At 36.7% G+C, this 24,117-nt stretch overlaps 6 protein-coding genes across 6 annotated transcripts; 3 read left to right on the plus strand and 3 right to left on the minus strand.

Annotated features, from left to right (window-relative positions):
- Positions 1–114: 114 nt before the first annotated feature.
- Positions 115–1,696, minus strand: FSST1_006941 (uncharacterized protein; the record flags this gene model as incomplete). The annotated part of the gene is made up of 4 exons (XM_083236503.1): positions 115–1,201; positions 1,252–1,325; positions 1,388–1,454; positions 1,512–1,696. 4 exons carry the CDS (start codon positions 1,694–1,696, stop codon positions 115–117), a joined length of 1,413 nt encoding a protein of 470 aa, XP_083082902.1.
- A 233-nt stretch (positions 1,697–1,929) lies between these two features.
- On the minus strand, positions 1,930–2,679 carry FSST1_006942 (ankyrin repeat domain-containing protein; the record flags this gene model as incomplete). The annotated part of the gene is made up of 1 exon (XM_083236504.1): positions 1,930–2,679. The coding sequence occupies one exon, from the start codon at positions 2,677–2,679 to the stop codon at positions 1,930–1,932; it is 750 nt and encodes a 249-aa protein (XP_083082903.1).
- Positions 2,680–5,538: 2,859 nt separating this feature from the next.
- Positions 5,539–6,963, plus strand: FSST1_006943 (SMI1/KNR4 family protein; the record flags this gene model as incomplete). Its single annotated transcript, XM_083236506.1, has 1 exon — positions 5,539–6,963. The coding sequence occupies one exon, from the start codon at positions 5,539–5,541 to the stop codon at positions 6,961–6,963; it is 1,425 nt and encodes a 474-aa protein (XP_083082904.1).
- An 881-nt stretch (positions 6,964–7,844) lies between these two features.
- On the plus strand, positions 7,845–10,138 carry FSST1_006944 (uncharacterized protein; the record flags this gene model as incomplete). Its single annotated transcript, XM_083236507.1, has 6 exons — positions 7,845–8,551; positions 8,604–8,787; positions 8,835–9,628; positions 9,676–9,754; positions 9,850–9,947; positions 10,003–10,138. 6 exons carry the CDS (start codon positions 7,845–7,847, stop codon positions 10,136–10,138), a joined length of 1,998 nt encoding a protein of 665 aa, XP_083082905.1.
- A 549-nt stretch (positions 10,139–10,687) lies between these two features.
- Positions 10,688–13,065, plus strand: FSST1_006945 (heterokaryon incompatibility protein-domain-containing protein; the record flags this gene model as incomplete). Its single annotated transcript, XM_083236508.1, has 2 exons — positions 10,688–11,084; positions 11,138–13,065. 2 exons carry the CDS (start codon positions 10,688–10,690, stop codon positions 13,063–13,065), a joined length of 2,325 nt encoding a protein of 774 aa, XP_083082906.1.
- A 265-nt stretch (positions 13,066–13,330) lies between these two features.
- On the minus strand, positions 13,331–15,783 carry FSST1_006946 (glycoside hydrolase family 3 protein; the record flags this gene model as incomplete). Its single annotated transcript, XM_083236509.1, has 2 exons — positions 13,331–15,627; positions 15,681–15,783. 2 exons carry the CDS (start codon positions 15,781–15,783, stop codon positions 13,331–13,333), a joined length of 2,400 nt encoding a protein of 799 aa, XP_083082907.1.
- Positions 15,784–24,117: the final 8,334 nt, after the last annotated feature.

Raw genomic sequence — 24,117 nt, forward strand, 5'->3', positions numbered from 1 at the left:
CACATAGAAAGAATAAAATTGTACTGTCATTGATCCATACAGGTATATCAATACATGTACATATAACTCTCCATGCCAAATAATAGGACATATGAACGAAACACCAAGTGTTAGTTAGAAGTCGACAGCCTCAACAAAGCCCTTGTCGTCGATCAGTATCTCCATAGCCTCCGTCTTCAATGCAATAACAACTTCTAAACTCCCATCTTTCAGCCTGGGTAGTACTGTGATTGTTCCATCAGCACCTTCACCTGGGATTCTAAACGCATCCAACATTCCCATCGCGCCCCAGACATTGTCATAGATTCCAAGGTCGGCCCAAGACGATTCAACAACATCAGGGCCAAGAAAACCATTGAAAGCGAGTTTGAAATCCGTGGGGTTGGTCCGAGAGTTCAAAAGCCCAATAGTCGCAGACACCCGACCTGGATTGTTAAACGCTGCCAACGACTTTCGGATGGTTGCTGCAACTTGAGGGAGACTAGTACCCGATGTGATGACCGATACCGGAAGCTTCTCAGTCACACAAGGCATTGACGCATTTCCGAGATAGGATGATGGCAGCGGAGGACTCATACGGTTGCGAACATTAACGGCGAGACATAGTGCCGACATGTCTGTGTCACCGGGGGGGTTGGTGAAAACCCCAGATTTCAGCCGGGCCGAGGTCATATGTTGCCAGATAAAGGCAAGCAGCGCGTCATGAGTGGAGAATGCCGCTGCAGTTTCTTTGAGAGTCTTGAGTGATTCTGATGAGAAATGGAAAAGGCGAGACGAGAGGGGAGGCATCTTGAAAGTAGGAAGTATGTGGTTGCTCCCCGGAGGAGTAGGCATGAGCTGGTAACCATAAGAGTCACCTGACTCGGTGTCAAGCTGACCTTCCATGAGAGGAGAACGGTCGTTCGATTGCTCATCGAATGGTGCAAAGGAATTGATGTCGACGCTGACAGCAGCAGTGTTATGAGCCCAAGTGCTGACAATGGCATCCAGAGCTGAGGCGTCACAAACCGAGTGATGAACACCCACTGTTAGTAAAAGCCCACCTTCCACAAAGTTTGCCTGGGTTGCGAATACAGGTTGTGTGGCCCCTTGCGGCATGGCGTCTATAGGACCGAGCTGTGCTGTAGAGAGGACAGAGAGCGGGAAGTTTTGCTCTTTGAGCTCTGTGTATGAAGGCATGACTCCAGTAAGATCTTTAAAGCTAAAGATTGCGTTAGTGAATGGGACTAGTAGGCAAAACTGAATACATACGGAAACAACAGAGAGTCCGGTGACTCGACAATCTGGATCCTTCCGTTACTAGGGTCATGTCCTTCCTCTGGACCCTGTATGGTACAAACGACAGCCAGGAACTGCAAGTACAGCGACTATCAGGATAAGTACTTACGATCATGCCAGAAATCCAGGGAATAGACGCAACGGTGTGCGCTAGTCCTTGTTTGAGTGTCTTGTACCTGAGAATTTGTTAACCTTTGACCTTTCCATTCAGTCACAAGCTCGACTGCACTGACACTTGCAACTTATCAGACCCTGGCAGCAACGGGAAGCAAAGAACCCAACGTGCTCCATACAGTCTGGGTAAGTTCATATCCAAAGGCGTAAGCTTCTGCCGGGCCGAGGGTTGGTGCAAGCCATAATCTTCCAGTCTGACGAAATTGTCAGCCTGAGGTTGTTCGGTATTGCAGGATGGATTCATAATTGGCAGAGAGGATGAGGACGAACAAATATCATTGAATAATGTGTCAATGGTAGTAATCATAAGGGGGAGAGTGTCTTAAATAGGATCTTTCATCGTAGTCTTGACTCTAAGGAGCAATTGCCTCCTCAGGCTAAGCTCGGACTTCGAAGCATTATTATATAAGGTAGTAAGCCCCATGTAAAGCGTTTTCATGAAAATCCGGACACGCTTGCGTCAACACGGCTCTCACTTTAGAGGTATCCGTACTCTGTCGCATCCCAGAACACGTCTTTCTTACCTGCGTCCTCCGCAATGGAAATACTATAGCCTGAAATTTGCAATGCCTGAATGAAGTGTCGATATGTGGTTTCTCCCTGCGCTATAGCAAAGTCAATCGAAGTGATTTCCCTTGTCATGCCACCATCCTGAGCCTCGACCATAATCGGCTGATGGGGATCGGCCCCCATATCAAGAACGAAAACCATCGTTTCGAGGCCCCCAGCTTTAATGGCAACATGAAGAACAGTCCATCCATTCAAATCAACACGGTTGATGTAGTCTGGGGGCATGCTTTCTGCAAGCTTTCTGAGGGTGGCTACATTATTCGTACTCGCGGCGGCAAAAATGGGTGTCCACTTTGTATCGGTGTCAGCCAAGCTCTGTGATGCTCCTAGTTGTAGAAGAGAGCTCACATCCCCCGCTGTTCCCCACAAAGCAGCCCGGTGTAGTGCTGTTGCACCATATCGATCTTGGACATCAAAATCGGTGAATGAGTGGCTGGACAAAAGTTCAAAGAATGGTTTCGGCACCTCAGGGAAATTCGGTTGGAAGAGTAGCATTACCGGTGTCCAGCCACGGTAGCAGAGGTAGTCTAGGCCCGCTCCTTGTGTCAAGAAAAAACGAGCAATCTCGACCTGCCTCGCCCTAAACGCCCACTCTAAAGGACTTCTACCAACATGAAAATAGTCAGCAAGGAGAGATTTTAAGGCGACTGAGGCCATTTGTAGAAAACGCTTACGTTTCAAACTGTCCAAATGTGGCATTCACATCAGCTCCATGGTAACAGAGAAATTTCACCATCTCTAGAGATCCACTTTCAATAGCGTACTAGTAGTCATCACCGCGTCAGTAGTGAGTTCATGGGAGGCAGATGATTCTTACTCTTAAAGGGCTACTGTTGGCTGGTGTCACATCATAAGGAGTTGCCTTTCGTGAAGCGAACAATGCTCTGACGGCCAAGATATCCCCTCTTCGACACGCAGACATTAGCTCTGCTGTTTGAGGCACAACCGACTTTACAGCGAGGCCTCCACGCAATATTGAGAATCCGAAACTTGCGAGTGGGAATATACGAAGACCCAAGTTGAAGAAAATCGCTTTAGCTCCCGGTGATTGTAGAAACCGCCATTTACCAGACAAAAAGAGAGTGGTATGCAAACTATTACCGTATGTGGTATATGCTAGTTGGAAACCAAGCCAGGCAAGCAGTGAACTGTCGGATGAGCGCCACGAACCATAGAACGTATTCCAGGCCTGAGGATTTCGATCGAAAAGAGATGGTAATGTCTGCCAAGGAAGTGTGAAGTCACTAGTGGTCTGTTCTCTTAGATCCGGTAGCCTTTGGGTCTTTCGAGAAGAATGGGGCATTTGAGCCTGCATTGACGATACTACCTTCCATGAAAAAGAACTCAGGCGTCTGCATAATGAAGGGTTTAGCCATATGTCTCGATGATGGACAGTCTTCTTTCCGTGGCTGACCACTGTCACAGGAACTCACACGTTAACAAGCAATAAGACGTTTGAAAGGCTGGACTCAACATGTACCAAGCTATCCAACAAGTCCCGTACCTGAGATTTATCCCTAAGTGCCCATTGGAACATAGCCCTGGATCCGCGTCTTTGCGGTAGAAGCCTTTTAATCTGCTTGAAAGCACTTGATATAAGCTCACTGGCAGCAGTGAGAGCTCGCTCAAGCACAGCAATCTCAGTTGCAAGCAATGGCAAATCATCGTTGCTCTTTGATTGTCGTTCGATCTCGGCTAACAGAGCTAGTTCGCAATGCAGGACTTCCAGTTGTTGAGCTATGCGAGAGAACTCCTTTGGTGCATTGTGTAAGGTTTGGGCTAGTTGAGAAACCGAGAGATATGTTTTCAATGCCACTTCTGCGAGGGTAGCTATCGAGGCTACCGCTGCGACGGTTTCCATAACTAACTTCACTGGAGATAGTGACTATTGTCACAGTCAGATGCTTGTTTGTATAGTATAGGTAATGATATAAAGAGCGGATTCGAAATTGAGAAGGTTTTTACTATTTTCGTCGCGAAATGTATTAAAATGATAGAACCAAGGCTAATGAATTCAGACTGGCTATCAGGGGCGAGAGCAAGTCATAGATGGGTGATAGGCCTTTGTTTACGGACTTTGTGATTTTCAGCTAATATGAGGCTATGTTTGTTGTGGTAGAGTGATCGTCAAATCCGGCAGAAAGTAGGGCGAACAAAATGCAAGGGCAAGCTTGGCATAGGATGCCCATTGGCGAAATCCAAATTTTGCTGACCACCATCTCAGAGGAAGCTCAGCGTTGGCCAAATAGAAACGCTGGATTGAGGATTAGAGAAACCCACTCAGATGCGAAAATGTGATCTGACGTGGCAGCCATACTTCTTTTGCTCATAAAATGAGAGGGCAGACTAAATTCACGGGGCGGTGAAGCCTACTACTATTCAACCGCCGGCTCAACTTCAGTGATCGAGCATACTGACCTTCAACCTTTCAATAAACTTATGACTATTGCCCTTTTCAGTATTGACCAATATGGCGTGCCCTTACTGTAACAATACTTACTGCCGTTGCCGGGAACCAACAAGATACAAAATGGTCGGACCCCAAATCGAAACCAACATTCAGATCCATCTTCCTATTTCAACAATGAACATCATCCAACCTCCAATGGAGAACTGCAACATGCCTCCTACATCTCCCCGTCAATGCTAGGCTAGCGAAAATTCCAAGTCCCGCCTTTCTATCGCAGAAGGTCACTGTGGCTTCTTGTGTATTTGATTGTAGGAACGAGTGGTATTAGGGTCATAAATGGGGTTGCAAGATTCCTTGAATGACGGCAGACTGTGGAGTAAGTCACATTGTAACATCTGAGCTATTATGGTAGACTTTACAGTACACATTCGCTAAGCTATTACAGAGTTATTACTTCCTATATTTGGCCGGTAGTTGACGGTTCAAAAGTTATATGGCACTTCAATTTTCGCCCTCCCAACCGCATCACCCGATTTTGATATTGCCTGGAAAAATGCTGGACGAATGTTATGTTGACATATACGTGTCTGCGTAGCGTCCTCCTTTTCGTCGTGTAAGATTGAATTGTTCCAAGATAAAATTACTAGATAGTCTTTTTTTCCTCTATCGCTCATCATTGCACCATCAAGCCGTGTCAACACTTCATCCCCATTATTCCACCCTTTTTTAACGGGAGAAGTCCCGATCTTCGTTAAAAGTCTTGCACCAGACGTTATCTACGGAACAGTGACCCGACTACATGCACAAATTGAGAGACGACTATGACCTCCGACCTCGAGCCTAATGGAAATGCCAAGATAACAACCACAACAACATGTGCCTTGCCGCGGTCCCGTATCCAACCGACTCGAGAGTATGGATTGGATGGGGGCTAGATTATAAATGATGTCATGATACAAGGTTGCGGATCCTTCCGGCTTATTTACACTCTGCCTAGACTAGATGACTGCCTAAGTTAAAAAAAACATGCTCACCAAGACTCCAAGGCTTTGTAGAAGCAGCCCAGAAAATTCGGTCAAGATTTTACTATCAACACGAAAGCAACTATGGACCCTCCTAAGAAATTCGACCGTCTCCAAATCTTGACCAACCCGTCTTTGCAAGATGTGTATCGCGACTTCATCAGCTTGGCCGAGGAATTCGCCGTCCTGGGTCATGTCAGCACCGCAAAAACATTGACATCACTGCTGTTATCTCAAGACTCCTCGGACGACCGGCAGAGGGAAATTCGATATCTCAAATATGCTTTTGCGAAAACAAATCTGTGGCCAGATGAGATTACTGTGGAAGATAGGGAAGACGAAAAACTGGAAAATATCGTCATGCTGGAGCCTGGAGTGAGCCCAAGTGATAGTGGAAGTGAGATGGGCGACACGGATTATGCGCGGTTTCATGACTTGCTCTACACCGACGAGAACTGTGATGCAATAAGCGGACGGTCGGCTAGAAGCCGAAGTTCCGCGCTTGCTGATGCTCTTGCTATTGCTATTGAAATGGCATCGGATGATACTTCAGAAATTCAAGATATCGAGAAAGACAAGAAAGTTCAAAAAGTTCTCGATCGCATCTCCCGACGGATGCATTCAGACAGCGCTGTTAAATGTCTCACAGAGCGGCGAGTCAATTGGACAGTTCTGACGACCGGAGTCTTGGCCCGAAAGATTGATGTCGACCTAGCTAAACTCGATGCCCTTGCTGAGGAAGTCATAGCGACATTCCAAAAACGCTTCGAAAAGGGCCGACAGTCATACCAGGGATCTATCAAAGAGCTTCTTATGGAGCTCGATGAGAATACAAGGAATAACAGTAACACCTACGAAGAAAACGATGAGCCTGTTCCTGAAACACTCTTCTCTGCGCCAGCGACGGACGAACAGATACTGGCAGTAGAGCGCAAATTGGATATCCAGTTGCCGGACGAATATCGGAAATTCTTCGAGATCAGCAATGGGTTTGGAGGGGAGGGTTTATGGAACGGTTATTTCCTTGTGGCCCCTCTTTTCGGAACTGATGACTTGGAATGGACCGAGGGATATGATCTCCCGATTATGTTGCATGAGTCTGTGACTGCAGGTTGGGATCTTAGTCTCCCAGACTATCGCGAATGGCCAACCTATGAGAAAGGATTGTTACTTGGGAGACTGGATATCTTCCAGATTGTATTCATCCCACCTGATCTAACCAAGAGGGTACTCGAGGCATACAAGGAAGCTCTAGAGAGTTCACACATATCAGATGACCTTAAACAACAGATTCACAAGAGTATTGCCTCGCAGTACAGCAGTTGGGACGAATTTCAGAGGCTAGAATGGGTTACTGTGAGTATCGATGAAGGATGGCCTTCTGCTCATGGTACTTTTACACAATTTCTTCAAGACAAAGTTCGCCAATCATCTAGGGCTGATTCGAAGGGTGAATTTGCGTTGAGGTTGGCGAGCATTGCTTATAGTTGCATACCTGGTAGCTCTTAGCCTTATAATATCACAAATGGTCTTACTACTCTCCTTATACCGATTTCCGGTGTTGAACGTTTTGCTCATATCATCATGGGTGAAAGTGATGCAAACGCTAATTGTTCACGGTTACATATTTATTGCATCTCGTCTGGTATAGGAATCAGATAATCATAAATTAAAGACTTGAGAGCGAAATCGGCAAGAACTTTGAAATCATTCGGATCTAGGCGCCGGTGAGATAGATTATTAGCTGCTGTGCATATGCTAGTCCCATATTTTTCAGGCATCTAAACGAGACTGTCAGCTCTCCTCACGCCGTATCAGCATTCCCTATTTGGGGCTAACAAGGTATTGCTGCAGATTGATCTACACGGCTGAGCCATCCACCTGCGCCGTTGTGCATATTATTAGACGCCACAATCAGGCCTAGAGCTTATTCTCGTACGATATCAGCATCGTAGGTTTCAGCGATATGAATTTGAGGGGACTTGAGTTTGTTGCATTTGGAAGGGTCAAAGCGTAAAGTCTGTTGTCCTTATGATATTCAGGTAGCCACAGAGCCCAGGCGCATAGCTGTTCATTTGCCATGTCTCAACGATTCAGGCAGCCACAAAATCTTCAGCTGACCTTGAGGCAAGACACGCAGAAGACTATTGAGCATAATTCTTGACGGAATGCAGTAATATGACAGAACAGCATCGTGTAAACTCTCTTCTTAGAGCGACTTCAGCTAATCAAGTTTGTCAGTCAGTTCAGCCACATTAGCGATCAACTATATATAATCTGTCTGAACATCACAGATTGATTTTCAGAATATCAACACTGCAATTCATCAATTACCACACTTCTCAAACCTTTTATCCAATTTTCTATCCCTACAAACAATCCTTCCTAAGATGTTCGTCTACGAAGGCAAACTTGATTGGAAGCCTTACGGCGACAACGAAACTTTTGTTATCGTTTTGCCCGACGGCCCAGTTCGCGTCGGAGACACTGTCTATCTCTTCTCCCAATGGACTTTCAACGCACAAAACGTTGCCAAGTCCAACTTTTTCCAGAACATCGCCATTGACAACGTCTCCAAGACCCCAAATGGAGATGACACTTTCATCGCCAAGTCCTCCTACTACAGTTGGGAGATCACCTCTGGCAACGTTTACCAGAAGCTCAAAGTCGTTATGCGTAATCCCAACGGGTATGAGAGCCCCATGGAGTTTAAGCGTATTTGGCAGTCTGAGGGAGACGTTACTGCCGAATCGACTAGGATCTGGACCGGAAAGATCAACTGGGATCAGTACGCGAGCAACGAGATGGCCATTTTTATCGCTCCTGAGGGATTAGGCGAGGGAAAACCCATTCTTTCCATGTGGCAGTGGACTCATGATGGCAGTGGTGTCGCCAAAGCCCCATCCTTCCGTGCTGAGCCCCAGAAAGTGATTTCCGATGATGAGAATGGCGTCAAGTTCTCCTACAAATCTTACTACGATATCAGTTGTTCCTGGAACAGGAAGACGGAGAAACTCTCGGTCAACGTGAAAGGCCCGGGAGCCCCTCAAGATCTGGGTGATTTTAATCTTGCCGCACTCATTGATCGCCATTCTCAGTAAGTTAATAATGTTTTATGTCCGTCTTATGAGTGCTAAAAGTTATCGCAGTGATTGGAACCCTCCGCAAACTCCCGGCCAGAAGGTCGAGCTTGAACTCCACCAACCTCAGCCCCAACCCTCGCTCGCTCGAGTTGTCGATCCCCTTCCTTTCCCCAAGACACTCATTGAGACTTTGAGACACACGATTGCCTACGCTGATCAGGCCGGGTATCTTGCCCAGTATGCTCACGATGTAAGAACCATATATCAGTTTGATCGATTATTTGCTAACCCTGGGAGCGATTTACTGCGCTCGACTCTGACTTCCACGCTCGGGGCCATCAGCTCGAAACCTCCAAGTCCCAGGCCGATGAGCTGAGTAAAGAGGTCGAGAAGCTCACCGGCAACCTGGCCGTTGAAAAGGCCAAGGCCGACGATCTGACCAAAAGGCTTGCAGAAGCTCGCGAAGCAAACGAAGCTGAAGCTAAAAGGCTGCAAGATGAGATATCGAAAAGCGAGAAACATGATGTTGAGGACCACAAGGCTATAGAACTGCTGGAATCTCAACTCCAGTACGAGCGCGCCTCGAAAGCTGAAGTACAGAAGAAGCTTGACAAAGCATCAACCGCACTTACCGATGCTGAAGCTCGTTCCAAGGTTGATACTGAGAGAATCGCCAGTCTCGTCACTCGCATCGCCGTTCTCGAAGGCGAACTCGAGGTCGAAAAGAAAGACAACAAACGACTTCAAGATGAGACGAAGCAGCAGACCGACAAGATCACTGACCTTGAGAAGCAACTGAAGGACCTGAAGGCCCAGCTCGAGCAAGCCGTCAAGAACCTCGCAGAGCAAAAGGATCTTGTTAGCAAGAAGAGTGCCACCATCACTCAGCAGGATCAGGAAATCACGGCCCTTAAGAAGGCTGTTGAAGCAGGCAAGATTGCTCTGGCCAACTTGCAACAACAGATGGACGCCCACAGCAAGGAGATCAGGCGACGTCTCAGGTGCAACTTGCGAAGTCAAATCACGGAAGACAAGGATGTCATGTTTGATCTGGCCGGTGGAGGCGGCAAGAACCCTGCCGTCCATGCTTGGTGAGTATTATCCGAGATTCAAAGAGCCAGCCACTAAATTCTATTAGGTCTGATGGCGAATATTATACATTGAATTCCAACGCCATGTGGGATCTCTACTCTGTTGGAGACTCTAACAACATCGTGGTAATCAAGAGCCCGAGCAAGGGTTATGTTCTGTACTCAAAGGGTATGTTTTAACCTTCCTGCGAACGTCTATGCAATTACTAACCATAAAAAAGGTCATGTGCTGCGAGATAAACAAAAATGTCTCGGATCGGGATGCTCATTGGGAGATCCAAGGTGCGACGCTTGATAACCTGAACAACAAAGTCATTCAGTAAGTTTCCAAGGGTACTGTTGTTTTATAAGATGTCCACTAACAATGGTACTAGATTCCGTAATGTGAATGATAACACGGCTCTTGATCTTTGTGGAGGCGATACAAAGAACGGTACGCCTTTCTTGACTTACAATCCACACAATGGAAACAACCAGAAGTTCAGAGTCTATAAGACTCAGAATTTTTAGGCTATAGGTAGTGGCCAGTTTTGCGGCAACGACTGCATCTATGATTCTTTGTCATCCAGTTTGAGCTTCTTTGGTGGTGTGGGTCAAGCCATTATTGTTACTGTTGTCTTGAAGGATCCAGTAGGAAATATAATTTGTTCTTTTCATTTACATCTATAGCTACACCCACCTCCATTGTTGATCCATTATACTGTGCCTTGCCTCTTACTAACAGTAGATGTCTTTAATATATTTTATAGAAATATAGTATTATTCAACTATTTTATGTTTAGTGTCTTGTTAGCGTCACTGTTCTTGTTATTTTAGGTGTCTCTGTATAGCATATGTGCATTGCTGACCAACCACACAACAAAAGGCTAAAGAGATGTAGATGTCAAATTACACTAGGTAGAATGAAGTAAGAGACTCCACTTTCCCGAGGTTTCGACTGAGGCACTTTTCATCTCACCATAATAATATGTCAACAAGAGGTCCGTAATACTGCAAACTATAAACCTTGTCTCATCATAGCATTTATGTCCGATTGCGTCACAGTGCCTTTACATAAGAATGAGCCTCTGTCAAGTCTGTCGAAAGGCCTTCCCCTCCCTTCCAGTGTCAGATGCAACTTCAAAAGAGGTAGTTTCAGAGCGTTGGTCTGAAGGCTTGTTTGACGGGCAATGGGCTTTCAGTAGTCGCTTTATATTGCACGCATCGTGGGAATCTTTGCATGCATCAATAAGCCAGGACTGTCCTCTCTGCTGGACCATTTGGCGGTGCATTCGATCTTCACCGATCGCGTCTTCAAATGATGAAAGAAAAGCGGATTTTAGTGCTGAGGTAGAAACGGTTACTTGTGAACCCAATAATGCTGCGTATACAGTAGATATCCGTTTAGCGGGCCTTGGTTTAAAGAAGAAGAAACTGCAGTTGGCTATTTGGAAGACTACAAAGAAATGGTATCTAGGTAGGTTATCCAGTGAAGCGTTTTCTTCTACCCTGCTCACAGGTTCAAATTAGACACTGAGAAAGCATTTCCCATCCTTGAGAAACATACACCTGATTCAGTTGCCGACCTTGCGAAACGATGGATTGGGGTTTGCGAAGAGAAGCACTCCCATTGTTTGACAGAAGCTTCGCCACCACAAATTGCAAAAATGCCCACGCGGTTATTAGATCTTGGGGATGGTAACTCAGATACATGGCGTGTCCATGGAAGTCCTGACCATGTTCCATATATTGCGCTTTCACATCGATGGTCGCACGAGACCCCTACACTACTCACAAGTAATTACCATAACTACTCCGATTGTCAGCCAGATACTGTTCTGCCACAAAGCTATCAAGACATCTTATCTATTTGTCGTTCTATGACTATCCAATATCTTTGGATCGACTCCCTCTGTATGATACAAGATGATGGAGGCTTCGAATTTCGTCAAGAAGCTCCGTTGATGATGGATATATATCAATATGCTTTCCTTACAATAACTATATGTTGGGGTTTTCCGGGTCTCGGTGTTTTTCGGAAGTGTCGACCTCGAAGTATTCCTCGACACAAGCCTGTCGCTTCCTACGATCGACAAGACTCTGTATCTCAAACAGATGATTATGTATTTGTAGAGCACAGGGATGCTTCAGACTTGCAAGCCGATGTGAACTACGCACCTATCAATAAGCGTGCGTGGGTCCTACAAGAACGCTGTCTCTCGCGACGCCTTCTCTACCTTGGAAACGAGCAAGTGTATTGGGAGTGTAACGGCTGCAGAGGAAGCGAAATATCTCCTACCTTGCACTGTCTTACTTATGAGACGACTGGGACAGGACGTCAATCAATGATGGATCTTACTGGCCCATATAGAGATACGCATTGGAGTTGGGTACTTTCGAAATACACTGGATATGATTTGACATTCGAAGAGGATAGACTTATCGCCATAGCGGGTCTTGCGAAGCTCATTGCTAGCAAAACCGGTGACAGCTATCTTGCTGGTATTTGGCTTGAGTCTTGGATGCAAGACCTCCTGTGGGAACCAGCTGCAGGTCCCGACTCTAAACTGAGGCCGGAGGATGAAAGCAAGCTCGTCGTGCAACAAATGTCACGTCCGTCGTGGTCATGGTTGTCGTTCCCTGGATCAGTCATGTCAGGCCGCATGATCGGACCCTCACCCAAGATCTCACTCGCACATCCAAACTCGTTCGAGTCAAAGGAATTACGATCATTGGCTCTACTGAGTGAAAATATTGTCACTCCACCTGGAAGTGACCCTTTTACCTCTTTCGATCGAACAGTTCTGAGGATCAGGTGCCTGCTTATACCAGTGAGATTCACTGGGACTCCACATAACAAAAGCCAAACATGGTACTTTCGACACGAACTTGAAGTTACGTCTCCCGTCGCTGGTCTAGGCTGTATGCAACTACGAGCGTGCAGCCCGTACGATAAGACGTGTGCTGCATTCAGATTCCATTTCAACAAGCCCGTTGTCTTCTCTTCGGGATATTTTCTTCTCCCACTATATCAATGTCATTGGGGACGCGACTTGGATGATTCGAGTAGTAGATCTACTTTGGTATATGGACTTGTAGTCCAACAAGTTCTCATCAACAGCAGTCGACAATTTATCAGGATCGGAACGTGGCACGAGGATTATCGTAAGGCGTCTCAACTAAGCCCCATGATAACTAACACGATTGTGAAAAGGGGCATTGGGAAGAATTCTACTGAGGATGAACGTCTCACAACAAATGAACAGGTTTTCGATTTCAATATAGAAAAGTATGGATTAAGAAACTTTGCTTCAGAGGTACAGTTTTCCAGGAAAGTTGTCGATAGACTGCTGATGGGTGAGGTTGACCTGGTGGAGAAGGATTGGGATAAGATGGTTAAGTGTTCGTTATTACCGCATTTCACTGCAGCAGAGTGGGAGACCATCTCACTGGTATAATAGCTACTCAATTATGCGTAAGATTGAATTACACCGAAATATTGTACTTTGCGCTGTGCCTAATGTGCAAATAAAACAGTAAGCTATTGTAATTGTATCGAAATCCTCTGTTCAGTCTCTGATAGATACTGCGTTTGTTCAACTAGGAACTACAAACCTTCCAACTGAATCTGACATGGCGTATCTGTATGGTCATCGACGATGTATTATCTGCTCTAAGCCTTAAAGGCCTTGTTCTCCAGAGAAAACATTATGAAACTCTACACTAAATAGTCAAGGACGTGCTCCCGTGTAGATCACGCGAGCTAGAGCCAACACTGAACTTATACGAGCCACTAGCAATTGCCCACTTCTGTGCCTCCGTGTCCCAATAGCTCAAGTCACGGCGACGGAGTTTGAAGGAAACCTCAACAGTCCGACCGGGAGTTACCTTCACCTTGTTAAATCCTCGGAGGATACGATCGGGCTGCATAGCAGAGTCTGGGAATGTCACGTAAAGCTGCGCGACTTCTAATCCCGTTCGACCACCTGTATTTTTGACCGTCGATTTGACCTCGATGACCTCATCCCATAAATCAGATTGGCCACCAGGTACAAGCTTTCCTGTGGGAAACTTTGCCGACAAAGCCTTCTTGTCCTTAATCTGAATCTTGGCGTCACCGTACTCGAAGGTTGAATAGGTTAAACCGTGACCAAAAGGGTATCGCACCGAGATATTATGGGCGTCAAAGTACCGATAATCAATATATGTGCCCTCAGTGAAGTTGCATTGTGCAGTGACGCAAATGGAAACTGGGTAGTCGGACGCATTTTTGGCGATGGTGTGCGTTAACTTGCCGCTGGGGTTCACATCGCCGTATAGAACATCAGTAATAGCATTGCCGCTCTCCTGACCCAGCAGACCAGCATAAAGTATCGCTGTAACGTTTTCATTCTCGGCCCATGCGTCGAGAATACGTGGACCAGAAGTGTTGATGACAACAACAGTGTTGTTGCAGTTGGAAGCGACGGTTGTAACCATAGTGTCTTGGTCATCATCTGTAAGTTGGCTTCGGTCGCCACCCTCACCAGAATACGAGTTCAGGAAAACGAGGCAGACATCGGAGTTCCCGGCATAGTTGGCAAAAGAAGGAGTGACAGCTGTACCCTGACCGAGACTGCTAAAATCCATTCCGCCGCCACCACCCATGTCGTCGCCACCATTGGTTGGAGGAGCACTTCCGTTGCTTGGGCCTGTAGTAGAGTTATCTGACGATCCTCCAGGCATACCACCACCACCGCCGCCGCCACCCATGCCGCCTCCGGAGTTGGAAGAATACGTGTTGTTCATGATCCACCAGATCATGCTGTTGTCTTCAATAGCACGGCTGGTCAAGGCTTGAAAAGGAGTGATGAGATACGGGAAAGACAGCGAACCGGAGCCGGATCCACCAGCAAGATGTCCTTGATAAACATCGCTATCCGTACCTTGGACAGAGAATGCCTGGTTGGGGCCGGCCATGGCGGGACCAGCATGAGATCCAAAAAGTGACACGGTGCGTGGTTTGTCAAGAGGAAGTCCGAGGCCACTGACATTCGAGTTCTTCAATAGGACAATCGACTCACGAGCGACCTCGCGGATAAGCTTGTTGTGGTCACGGCGTACGTTGCGATACTCGGTTGAATCGGCTTTCGAAGGCTGCTTGCCTTCATCAAGGCCGACGTAGTAGTAGCCCATGACATTACGAATAGCCATATCGTCCAAGCGCTCCTGAGTGAAGCTACCGTTCTTGATACCAGCTTCCATGATCGTAGAAGTCCACAACGAGCTTGATCCGAAGTCAAGACCGGCGTTAGCTGACTTGAAAGAGGTGGTCTGAGAATTGACATCAGGAAACACCATGCCTGGGAAACCCATTTGCTTCTTCAAAACACCGCTAATGAGATTGTTATTCTCGCATGAGAGTGTGCTGTTGACCCGAGTCATGCCGCACATAACAGCCATCATTCCTGCCTTGACACCATCTGCAAAGGGCCAAGCGTAGAGCTCATGAATCGTCTTGTCGTCAGCGTTGGATGAGTAAACTTCGCTAGTGCTATCCGAAGTGCCGGAGGATCGGTTAGTCTCCTGCTCGTTGAGGAGAAAATGTCTTCCACCGGCAATAACACCAGCAGAGTTCATACCAGCGATGGCCTCACCCATTGCCACTCCAGAAAGGTATGGATCTGCAGAAAAGGTTTCGGGAGTGCGACCGCCAAAGGGAGTTCGGCCAAGAGGGCCCGGTTCTGGGCCATCAATCAAGTTATAGCCCATATCGTAGAACTCCTGGCCAACAGCCTTGAACTGGCGTTGTATCAGATCGCGGTTCCACGACATAGCCAAAGCATTTGCCATTGTGAAACCGGAGACATAGAATTGGAAGTTGATGCCGGAGACGCCATCCTTAGCGTTGAGGGCCGTCCAGTTGTTGTTGCCGCTAAGACTACCGCCTGTGATAATAGTGATTTTCTCCGTATTATTCAGCTTTGCGACGAAGCTTTTCGCCTCTTCGTATGCATTGTTGAAACGACCGTTCAATGAGACTAACGTATGTCAGATACCGATGTGTGTTCTACCCATTAACTGGATCACGTACCGTAGTCATCATCAAGAATTGCGGATGTGGATGTCAGTTCCGATGCTACTACACTGCTAGCAGCTAGAAATGCAGCCAAGTTAACAAAGTTAACAAGCTTCATCTTCGTCCCAAAGAAGAAAAGTATTTTAGAGTAACGAAAGGTAGGAAGGAAAACTATGCCCTGAAGATTTAGTTAAAGAAAGTCTGATTTAGAAGCAAAATATTCCATCTCATTAACGATATTAATATGGATAAGCCCCGACCGATAGCCACATCACGACGCCAAAACCTTACGTAGTCTCGTCGGTTGTTTGAAACGCGGCTCTTGATCTGAGGGTTCTTGTAGAACAAAGAGCGTTGGCTAGTAAACGCGATTGTCAAGCCGGTTTTCGGGAAGCCGCGTGGCGTTGTGGGGCAAGACCTCGCTCGGGAATCGTAGTTTTACGGTATTTCTGCGACTAGTCTGATAAGGACCGATGTTAACATTTGCATAGCCCTGATTAGCTAAGCTTGCATTATATAATTTGGCTACTCTATTACCTAAAATAATAAGCTAATTTCCCTCCTTTTATAGAAAAAATAAAGCTTTTTTAATTCTCTTTTTTATACTTTATTTAATAAAAATAGCTATTAATAATAGTTATAAGCCTAAATAAAAGTAATTCTAGAAATTTATATTACTTTAACCTTTAATTTAATTATAAATTATTATTTTTAGCTTATTTTAAGTATTAAATTTATCCTTTTTAATGCTTTTTCCCTTAATAAAATGCAATTTTCCTTTATATTACTATTTTTAACTATAGCTATTTAATTTATTACTTTTAATTTTAAGCTTAAGGAAATATTATACCTTAAAAAGAGTATTTAATAATAATATTAGCTTTAATATATTTAAATTAAATTTAATATTATTAATACCTAGATATATATTAATTTAAGCCTTTTTAATAAAAAAGCTAATTAAATAAAGCCCTTTAAAATTATTTTAATTACTAATTATAAGGATAAATACTTTATTAAGTATATAATAAAGGCTATTAATATTATAAAGCTTTATATTACTTATTTAAATAATATAGATTTTCTTAAAAATAATCTAAAGCTCTTTAAGCTTACTTTTAATAAAGTTAATTATAAATATATTATACTTTAAAAAACTAATATATTTAAGTAAAATAAGTATTTTACTTAAAAAATTAAAAATAAAAAGATTTATACTTTCTTATAGTTAATAGTTAATAAAAATATATTTAATATTATATTTAAAAAAGTAAAAGAAAAATACCTTAAGGATTATACCCTATATTATATTATAAAGGGATTTAAAAAGCGCTTTATCTCTTAAGCTATAAATATTATTATTTATATTTATAAAGTATATAATATATATATAAAAAAGGCAAAGAGTATATATATTAATTCTAATAAATAGCTTAATAAATAATATATAGTTTATTATTATATTATATAATATAAAGCTTTTAAAGTCTAAGGAAATTAAATTATTTTTAATTTCTTTATAATAATTTAAGCTTAAATTATATTTAATTAAATATAATAAATACTTTATATTATTAATTTTAATAAGAATAAAGTTAATATTAAGTTAATTAATTAATATATAAATAAGCTTAATATTATTATTAAATAAGCTTTAAATACTATATATTATATTATATTTATTATACTTAGTAATATATTTAATCTTAAAGAGAATAAAAGTAAAAAGCCTTAATTTTAAATAAAATACTTTTACTTATAAGATTATCCTTAATATAGAGAGAATTATAGTATTTTAAAAAAGGTATTTTTCTATAAGAAAATAAGGCTCCCTAGGGAAATAATTAAAAAGAAAGCTCTTAAAATTTAAAAAGTAATATTAACTAGGTATTATAACCTTAAAGTAAAGCTTATAAGAAAGAGGATAATAATTCTTAGCCTAAGTAATAACCTAGGCTAATTTAGCTTTATAAATAATATTAATTAAAATAAGATATTTTAATATTTTATTACTTTTAATTTAAATCTCTTTAAAGAATATAATTTCTTTATTTACTTAAATAGCTATAGCTAAAGACCTTTTTCTAAGAATATTATTTTTAATACTTATAGCTTTATATATCTTATTAACTTAATTAATAAGCTTATTATTTATATTTTTATACTTTTTAATAAAGGTAAAGTAGTTTAAGTAAGAATATTATTATTCCTAATTATTAGTTATAGCTAAAGGGTAATTATTAAAGCACTTAATAGTATTAATAGGAAATATATTAAAAATATTATTCTTAAAAATATTTAGGTTATTAATAGATTTTATATAAATATTATATTAAAGGTATTATTATAAAAAAAAAAGCTTTAATATATAGGATTTAATTATATATTATACTTTAATATACTAGAAAATAATATTATTATTATTAATTTTAATTACTATTTTAATTTAGTATTCCTTTAATATAAACCTATTTACTTTTATTTTAATAATAGTTAAATAGTATTCTATAATAATATTTTAATTATATAATTACTAATATTCTTTACTATTATATATACTTAATAATATAATTATACTTAATATATATAAGATTAAATATAATTATATATTAATTTAAGCTTATTTTAATACTTAAGAGTAAATTATCTTAGTAAAGATACTTTAAAAAAGCTTATAAATAATACTTATAGTATTTAAATTAATAAAATAAAAGATATTAACTATAAAATCTATACTTAAATAAATATAACTTAAATAATTAATAGAAAACCTTTTAAATAATATTTACTTAGACTATTTTAATATATCTTTTAAGATCTTTAAGACTATAAAAAAGGCTATAATAAAAGTTAATAGCTACTAATAATTAAAAATAAATATAATAGTTATTTATATATTTTACCTCTTTTAAATAAAAGTATAGCTTTTATTTTTAAGGTATTATAATTTTATAATAAGTAAATTAAATAATAATTTAGCTTTATTATTTATATTATTTATTATAATAATAAAATAGCTATAATTTATATATTAGGGAATATAGCATTTTAAGCTTAAGTATACTTTAAAGGGATAATTCTTAAATATCCTTTATTATATACTTATAAGCTAAATAAAGTAATTAAAATAGCTAATAAGATTATAATAATAAAGTTAAATACTATATTAAATAGAGTAAGGCTTTTACTAGAGCTATAGCCTAAGAGTATTATAGTAATAATTTATTTACTTAATTAAAGCCTTTAATAAGCTAATAATAATATATCCTTACTAAAAGCTTTAGAATTTTAATTTAAAAACTATACTTTATTATTAATAAGAAAGTATATAATTAACCTTTACCTTAATTAAATAGGTATTTATATATATAGTTATAAGGCCTATCTATTAAAAAAGGAAAAAAAAGCTAATAAGTAAAAGAGAGTATTTAAAATAAGCCTTAAAGTATATATTAAGTATCTTATAGGCTATATAATATATAATATATATTAAATTTAAATACCTTAGCTTAAAAAGGTAATTATATTAAAAAATATAATATTTAATAAAATAACTTTTTATTAATTTAATAAATTAAATATAATAAAGCTTCTATTAATAAAATTAAAAGATTAAATTAAGTTAATTATAATATTAAAATATAATATCCTCTTAGATATATATAATTAGCTAATTTAAAAATAATTAATAGGCTTAAACTTAAAAATAGAAATATATAATCTATATAAATAGCTACTTAAAGAAAGTATAATTACTATTAAACTAAGTATAAATTACTTACCTATATATATAATAAATTAAGTATTAATAAGACTTTAAATGCCTTAATAAACCCTAGAGCCTAGTAAATAGTATAAGGATATAAGTAATACTTATAAGAGTAAAAATACTAAAGAAATTAACTTTTTAAAGTAATATTTAATATTAATAGATATATTATAAGCTAAAATAAATAATAATTTCCTTAGGGATAAGTAAATAAATAAAGGAATTAATATAATAGGCTTATTATTATAAGTAAATAATATTTTATTTATTTATAAAGAAATAATAGATTTAAATAGAAATACTTAGAAAATAGGTAAAATTAAAGCTAAGTCTTTATTAAGTATTAAATATAGCCTATAGATAATAATAAGAAAATTATTACTATTAATAATAATATAAGCTTTAAATAACTTAATTAAGCCTTTTAAAGTATAAGTTATATTTAATTTAAAAAGAAATTATAATTACTTAAAGTGGCCTTTAGCTTAATTATAAGATTAGCTAAAAAAATTAAAAAATAAAGTAAATTATACTTTAGCTTAAGAATTAATATATTAAAATATATAGGTTTAAGAAGCTAAAGAGTAAAAGTATAATATTACCTTTAATTAATAATTATATAAGCTTTATAAAGACTTATTTAATATTTTCTTTATATTTAATTAGCTAAAAAAAATATATAAAAATCTTAATAAGCTTAAAATAATATTTATTATAATTCTTTATATAGCTAATAAGAAAGAAAATAATCTTTAAATAAGGATTATAATAATAACTATTCCTAAGGATAACTAGAAATATTATTAAAATAGCCTTTTATTTATATTAAAAATATAGAAATAGCTTAAAAAGTATTAATTTACTATACTATTTAAGTAAATAATATATATAGAGATTATAAAGCTCTTTAAAAAGAAAACCTAGAGAAAAGTTAAATAGAAAAAAGCTATAATTAAGCTTTTACTAATAAAGTAAATACTTATATATAAATATAATTAAAATAGGTTTTTACTATATTATAAAGTATAAATTATAATATATAGAAACTTTTAAAATATAATACTTAAAAGTATATATATAGTAATACTTATAATATATTCTTTTTACTTAATAATAGCTTTAGCTATTTAATTTAATTTTAAAATTAAATAATTAAATATTAAGAATATATTTATAAATATATAAAGATAATAAAGTAGCTTTTATATATTTTATTACTTTCCCCTAGGATTTAAGGAATATAATTTTATCCTTAAGATTAACTAAGCTCTTTATAGGCTTAAAGATTTACTTAAGCTCTAGTTTAATATATTTATTATTAAATTATATAAATTTAAACTTAAATAAAATATAGAAAAACCCTACTTTTTTTATAACTTAAAGAGGGAAATATACTTAATCTTCTTTATTAATAATATCCTAATCTTTTATTATAAAAATAACTTAAATATTACTTTAAAGCTTATTAAATACCTAAAAGGAAATAAAAGGTTTAAATTTATATATAACTTAAAAGCTAAGTAATTTCTTAGTATTAAGATTATTAAAGATTAGCTAAATTATATTATTTCTCTATATTATAATTTATATATTAAGAAAATAATAATTAAATTTAACTAAAATACTTAAAATAGCTTTCTCTTAACTTTAATCTTATAAGTAAAGCTTTTACTTTATAAAGACTAAGTATTATTTAATAAAATAAAGAAATATTAAAAAATTATTAAATCCTTGCTTTATATAGTAATTATATTATAACCTAATACTGCCTTTATAGCTAGCTTATTATTATAATTCCTTATTAATTTAAATACTTATTATAAAAAAGCTATTCTTTAAGTAATTTATTATCTTTATTTTATAAGATTTAATAGCTTAACTTATAGTAAATATAATAAGCTATAAGCTTTTATTATTATAAGTAATACTTTATTTACTAATAATATAAATATATAGAAGTTATTATAAAGCTATCTTATAAGCTTATTTAAAGAAGTAATTTATTAGAAAATATTTAGGTAATTAATAGTAATAACTTTAATTACTAAAGCTAAGCTATTTCCTTTAAAGTATATAGTAAAAGAAATAATAAAAATAAAATACCTTTTTTAAAATTTATATTTTAATTTAAAATTACCTTATAATATTAAATATAATAACTAATAAACTATTAGACTTATAATTAATTAAAGCTCTTAAATAACTATAAGGCTTTATTATATTAATATTTAAAGTATATAATTAAAGTAAAAATATTTAAAAAAATTATTTAAAATTATATATTTACTAATAGCTAATATATTAATAGATAGCCTTATAAAAGTATTATTATAATAATAATTTAAGCACTTTAAAGAGCTTTTAAATATATTATAGGTTATTATAAAGCAAGGAAATAAAAAATAAAAAGCGCTAAAGTATATAAAAAGATATATTTATTTATTTCCCTTATAATAAAAAGAAAGAATAGCTTAAATATCTTAATATAATATATATATAAAAATTAAGCGCTAAAGTATATAGAAAAAGGAAAATTAATATACTTAATAGGTATTTATAGCTATAGCTAAAGTTATAATAAAGCTATAACCTTAGTTATAATAATATAAAAAGAAGTATTAAAGGCAATATTATTAGTAAGGCTATTTATAATATTAGCTTATATATAATACTTAGGGAATATAATATTAAATTTATATTTAAAAAGTAAAGGTAATAGCTTTAATAGAGAAAGAGAAAACTTTATAGCCTAAAGGGCTTAAAGTAATAAAGGCCTATTCTATTATATTAAAGTAATATAAAAAAGTAAATCTCTTTTTAAATAAGGGTAAAAGCCTTTTAATACTTTTCTTAAGTTTTTTCTTCTTTTATATTATTAAATTAATTTATATATTAATAAGGTAAGCTTAATTAAGTAAAGAAAAAAAGAAAAAAAGCTTTACTTATATTATTAAGCTTATTAAGCTTATTTAAAGTAAGAATATTACTTTTTACCCTATTAATTATATTAGCTAGCTAATAGATTAAAGGATTAAATTAAAAAGGCCTAAAAGTATAATTTAAATTAATAAGAAGTTTAATTAAAAAAAATAAAGTATATTTATATAGCCTTAAAATTATAATTACCTAAAAAATATAATATATAGCACTAAGAATTATTAAAAATAATATAATAATAAAGTAAGTCTTTTTTAATCTCTATAAAAAGATTATAAAAATACTTTAAATAAGGTATAAAAAACTATTTATTAATAAAGTTAATAAGAGGCTAATGCCTTAAAAAGTATAATAAGTAAGGAATAAAAGCTATTTAAAATATTAAATTATATAAACTAAGCTTAAATTATAATATTAAAGCTTATAAGTAAAGATAATAATAATAGTCTTAGCAGTAATAATAAGGGTATTAATAAGCTATATTAGCTATTAATATACTACTTATATAATATATATAATAACTATATATATAGTATTTCTCTGCTTCTTATTAAGCTACTTAAGAGTTAGCTATTATAAGATATTATAAGCTTAAAAAGCTTTAATTTATAAGGTAATAAATAATAAAAGTACTAAAGGTATAAGCAGATAATTAAATTTTAGCCTATAATATATTAATATTATAAATATTAAGTATATATTTCATTAAGTAGTATAAAGTATTATAATAAGCTTATTATTATAAAAATATAATTAAAGAAAAAGAAAAAAAGAAGAATTTCTTATATAAAAGGTATATACTTATAATTATACTATAATACTATATTTTATAATTATAAGATTATTTATTTTATTATTATTTAATAAGTATTTATTTTATTTATATTATAGCTAATTAAATATTTTATTAAGTATATTTTAAAGTATTTTAAAGCTCTATTATTTATTTAAATGCCTATAATATTAATATTTAAATAGGGGATATATTAATATTTATATAGCCTTAATTAGCTAAGCTTATATTATATAATTTAGCTACTCTATTACTTAAAATAGCAAGCTAATTCCCTTTCTTTTATAGAAAAAATAAGGCTTTTTTAATCCTCTTTTCTATACCCTATCTGGTAAAAATAGCTGCTAATAATAACTAATTATCCTATAAATCATTAATGTGTTTAAAAGTTATAAGTGGATTCTAAGCTCAGACTCAATGTAGCAGCATGTCTACGAGCCTCCCAAGGATAAAAGAAGGAAGAGTGAATAAAGAGCCATGAGCTTATACTATCTCATGAACTAAGTAAGCTAAACGAAGATTCACGTTTTAAGATCTTATTGTTTCGCTTTGATGTATGTACATGTCTGTCCGTGGAGTATCTGGCCAAGAGGTCAGACTTTTAGCTATGTAATAGATTCGGCAAGTGGAGCATAAATTCTCATGAAATTCCGGAATTGCCGAGCTCGGAATTGCCGAACAAAATATGCCCTTCTCATTACGTTCGTTCACCTACCCATATATGGTAAGACGTTCATTTGCATTGACGGAGATATGACTAGTGATGCCAGAATGGAAACCTGCATACGTAATTCCGTCCACTCACAGAGTCATGAGATATCAGACCAAGCAGGGGTTATGACGATTCAGTCCATTTATCTGCAAATCGCAATTAATAAGAGGGTAAAAGGGAATTGAAGGGTTTTCAAGGATAGTCTTATTTAATGAGGCATTAGCGCCACTAAGATGCTTTA

This window comes from Fusarium sambucinum, chromosome II (assembly GCF_050947815.1).
Source record: "Fusarium sambucinum isolate potato_lamoka chromosome II, whole genome shotgun sequence".
In the NCBI taxonomy this organism is placed as follows: Eukaryota; Fungi; Ascomycota; class Sordariomycetes; order Hypocreales; family Nectriaceae; genus Fusarium; species Fusarium sambucinum.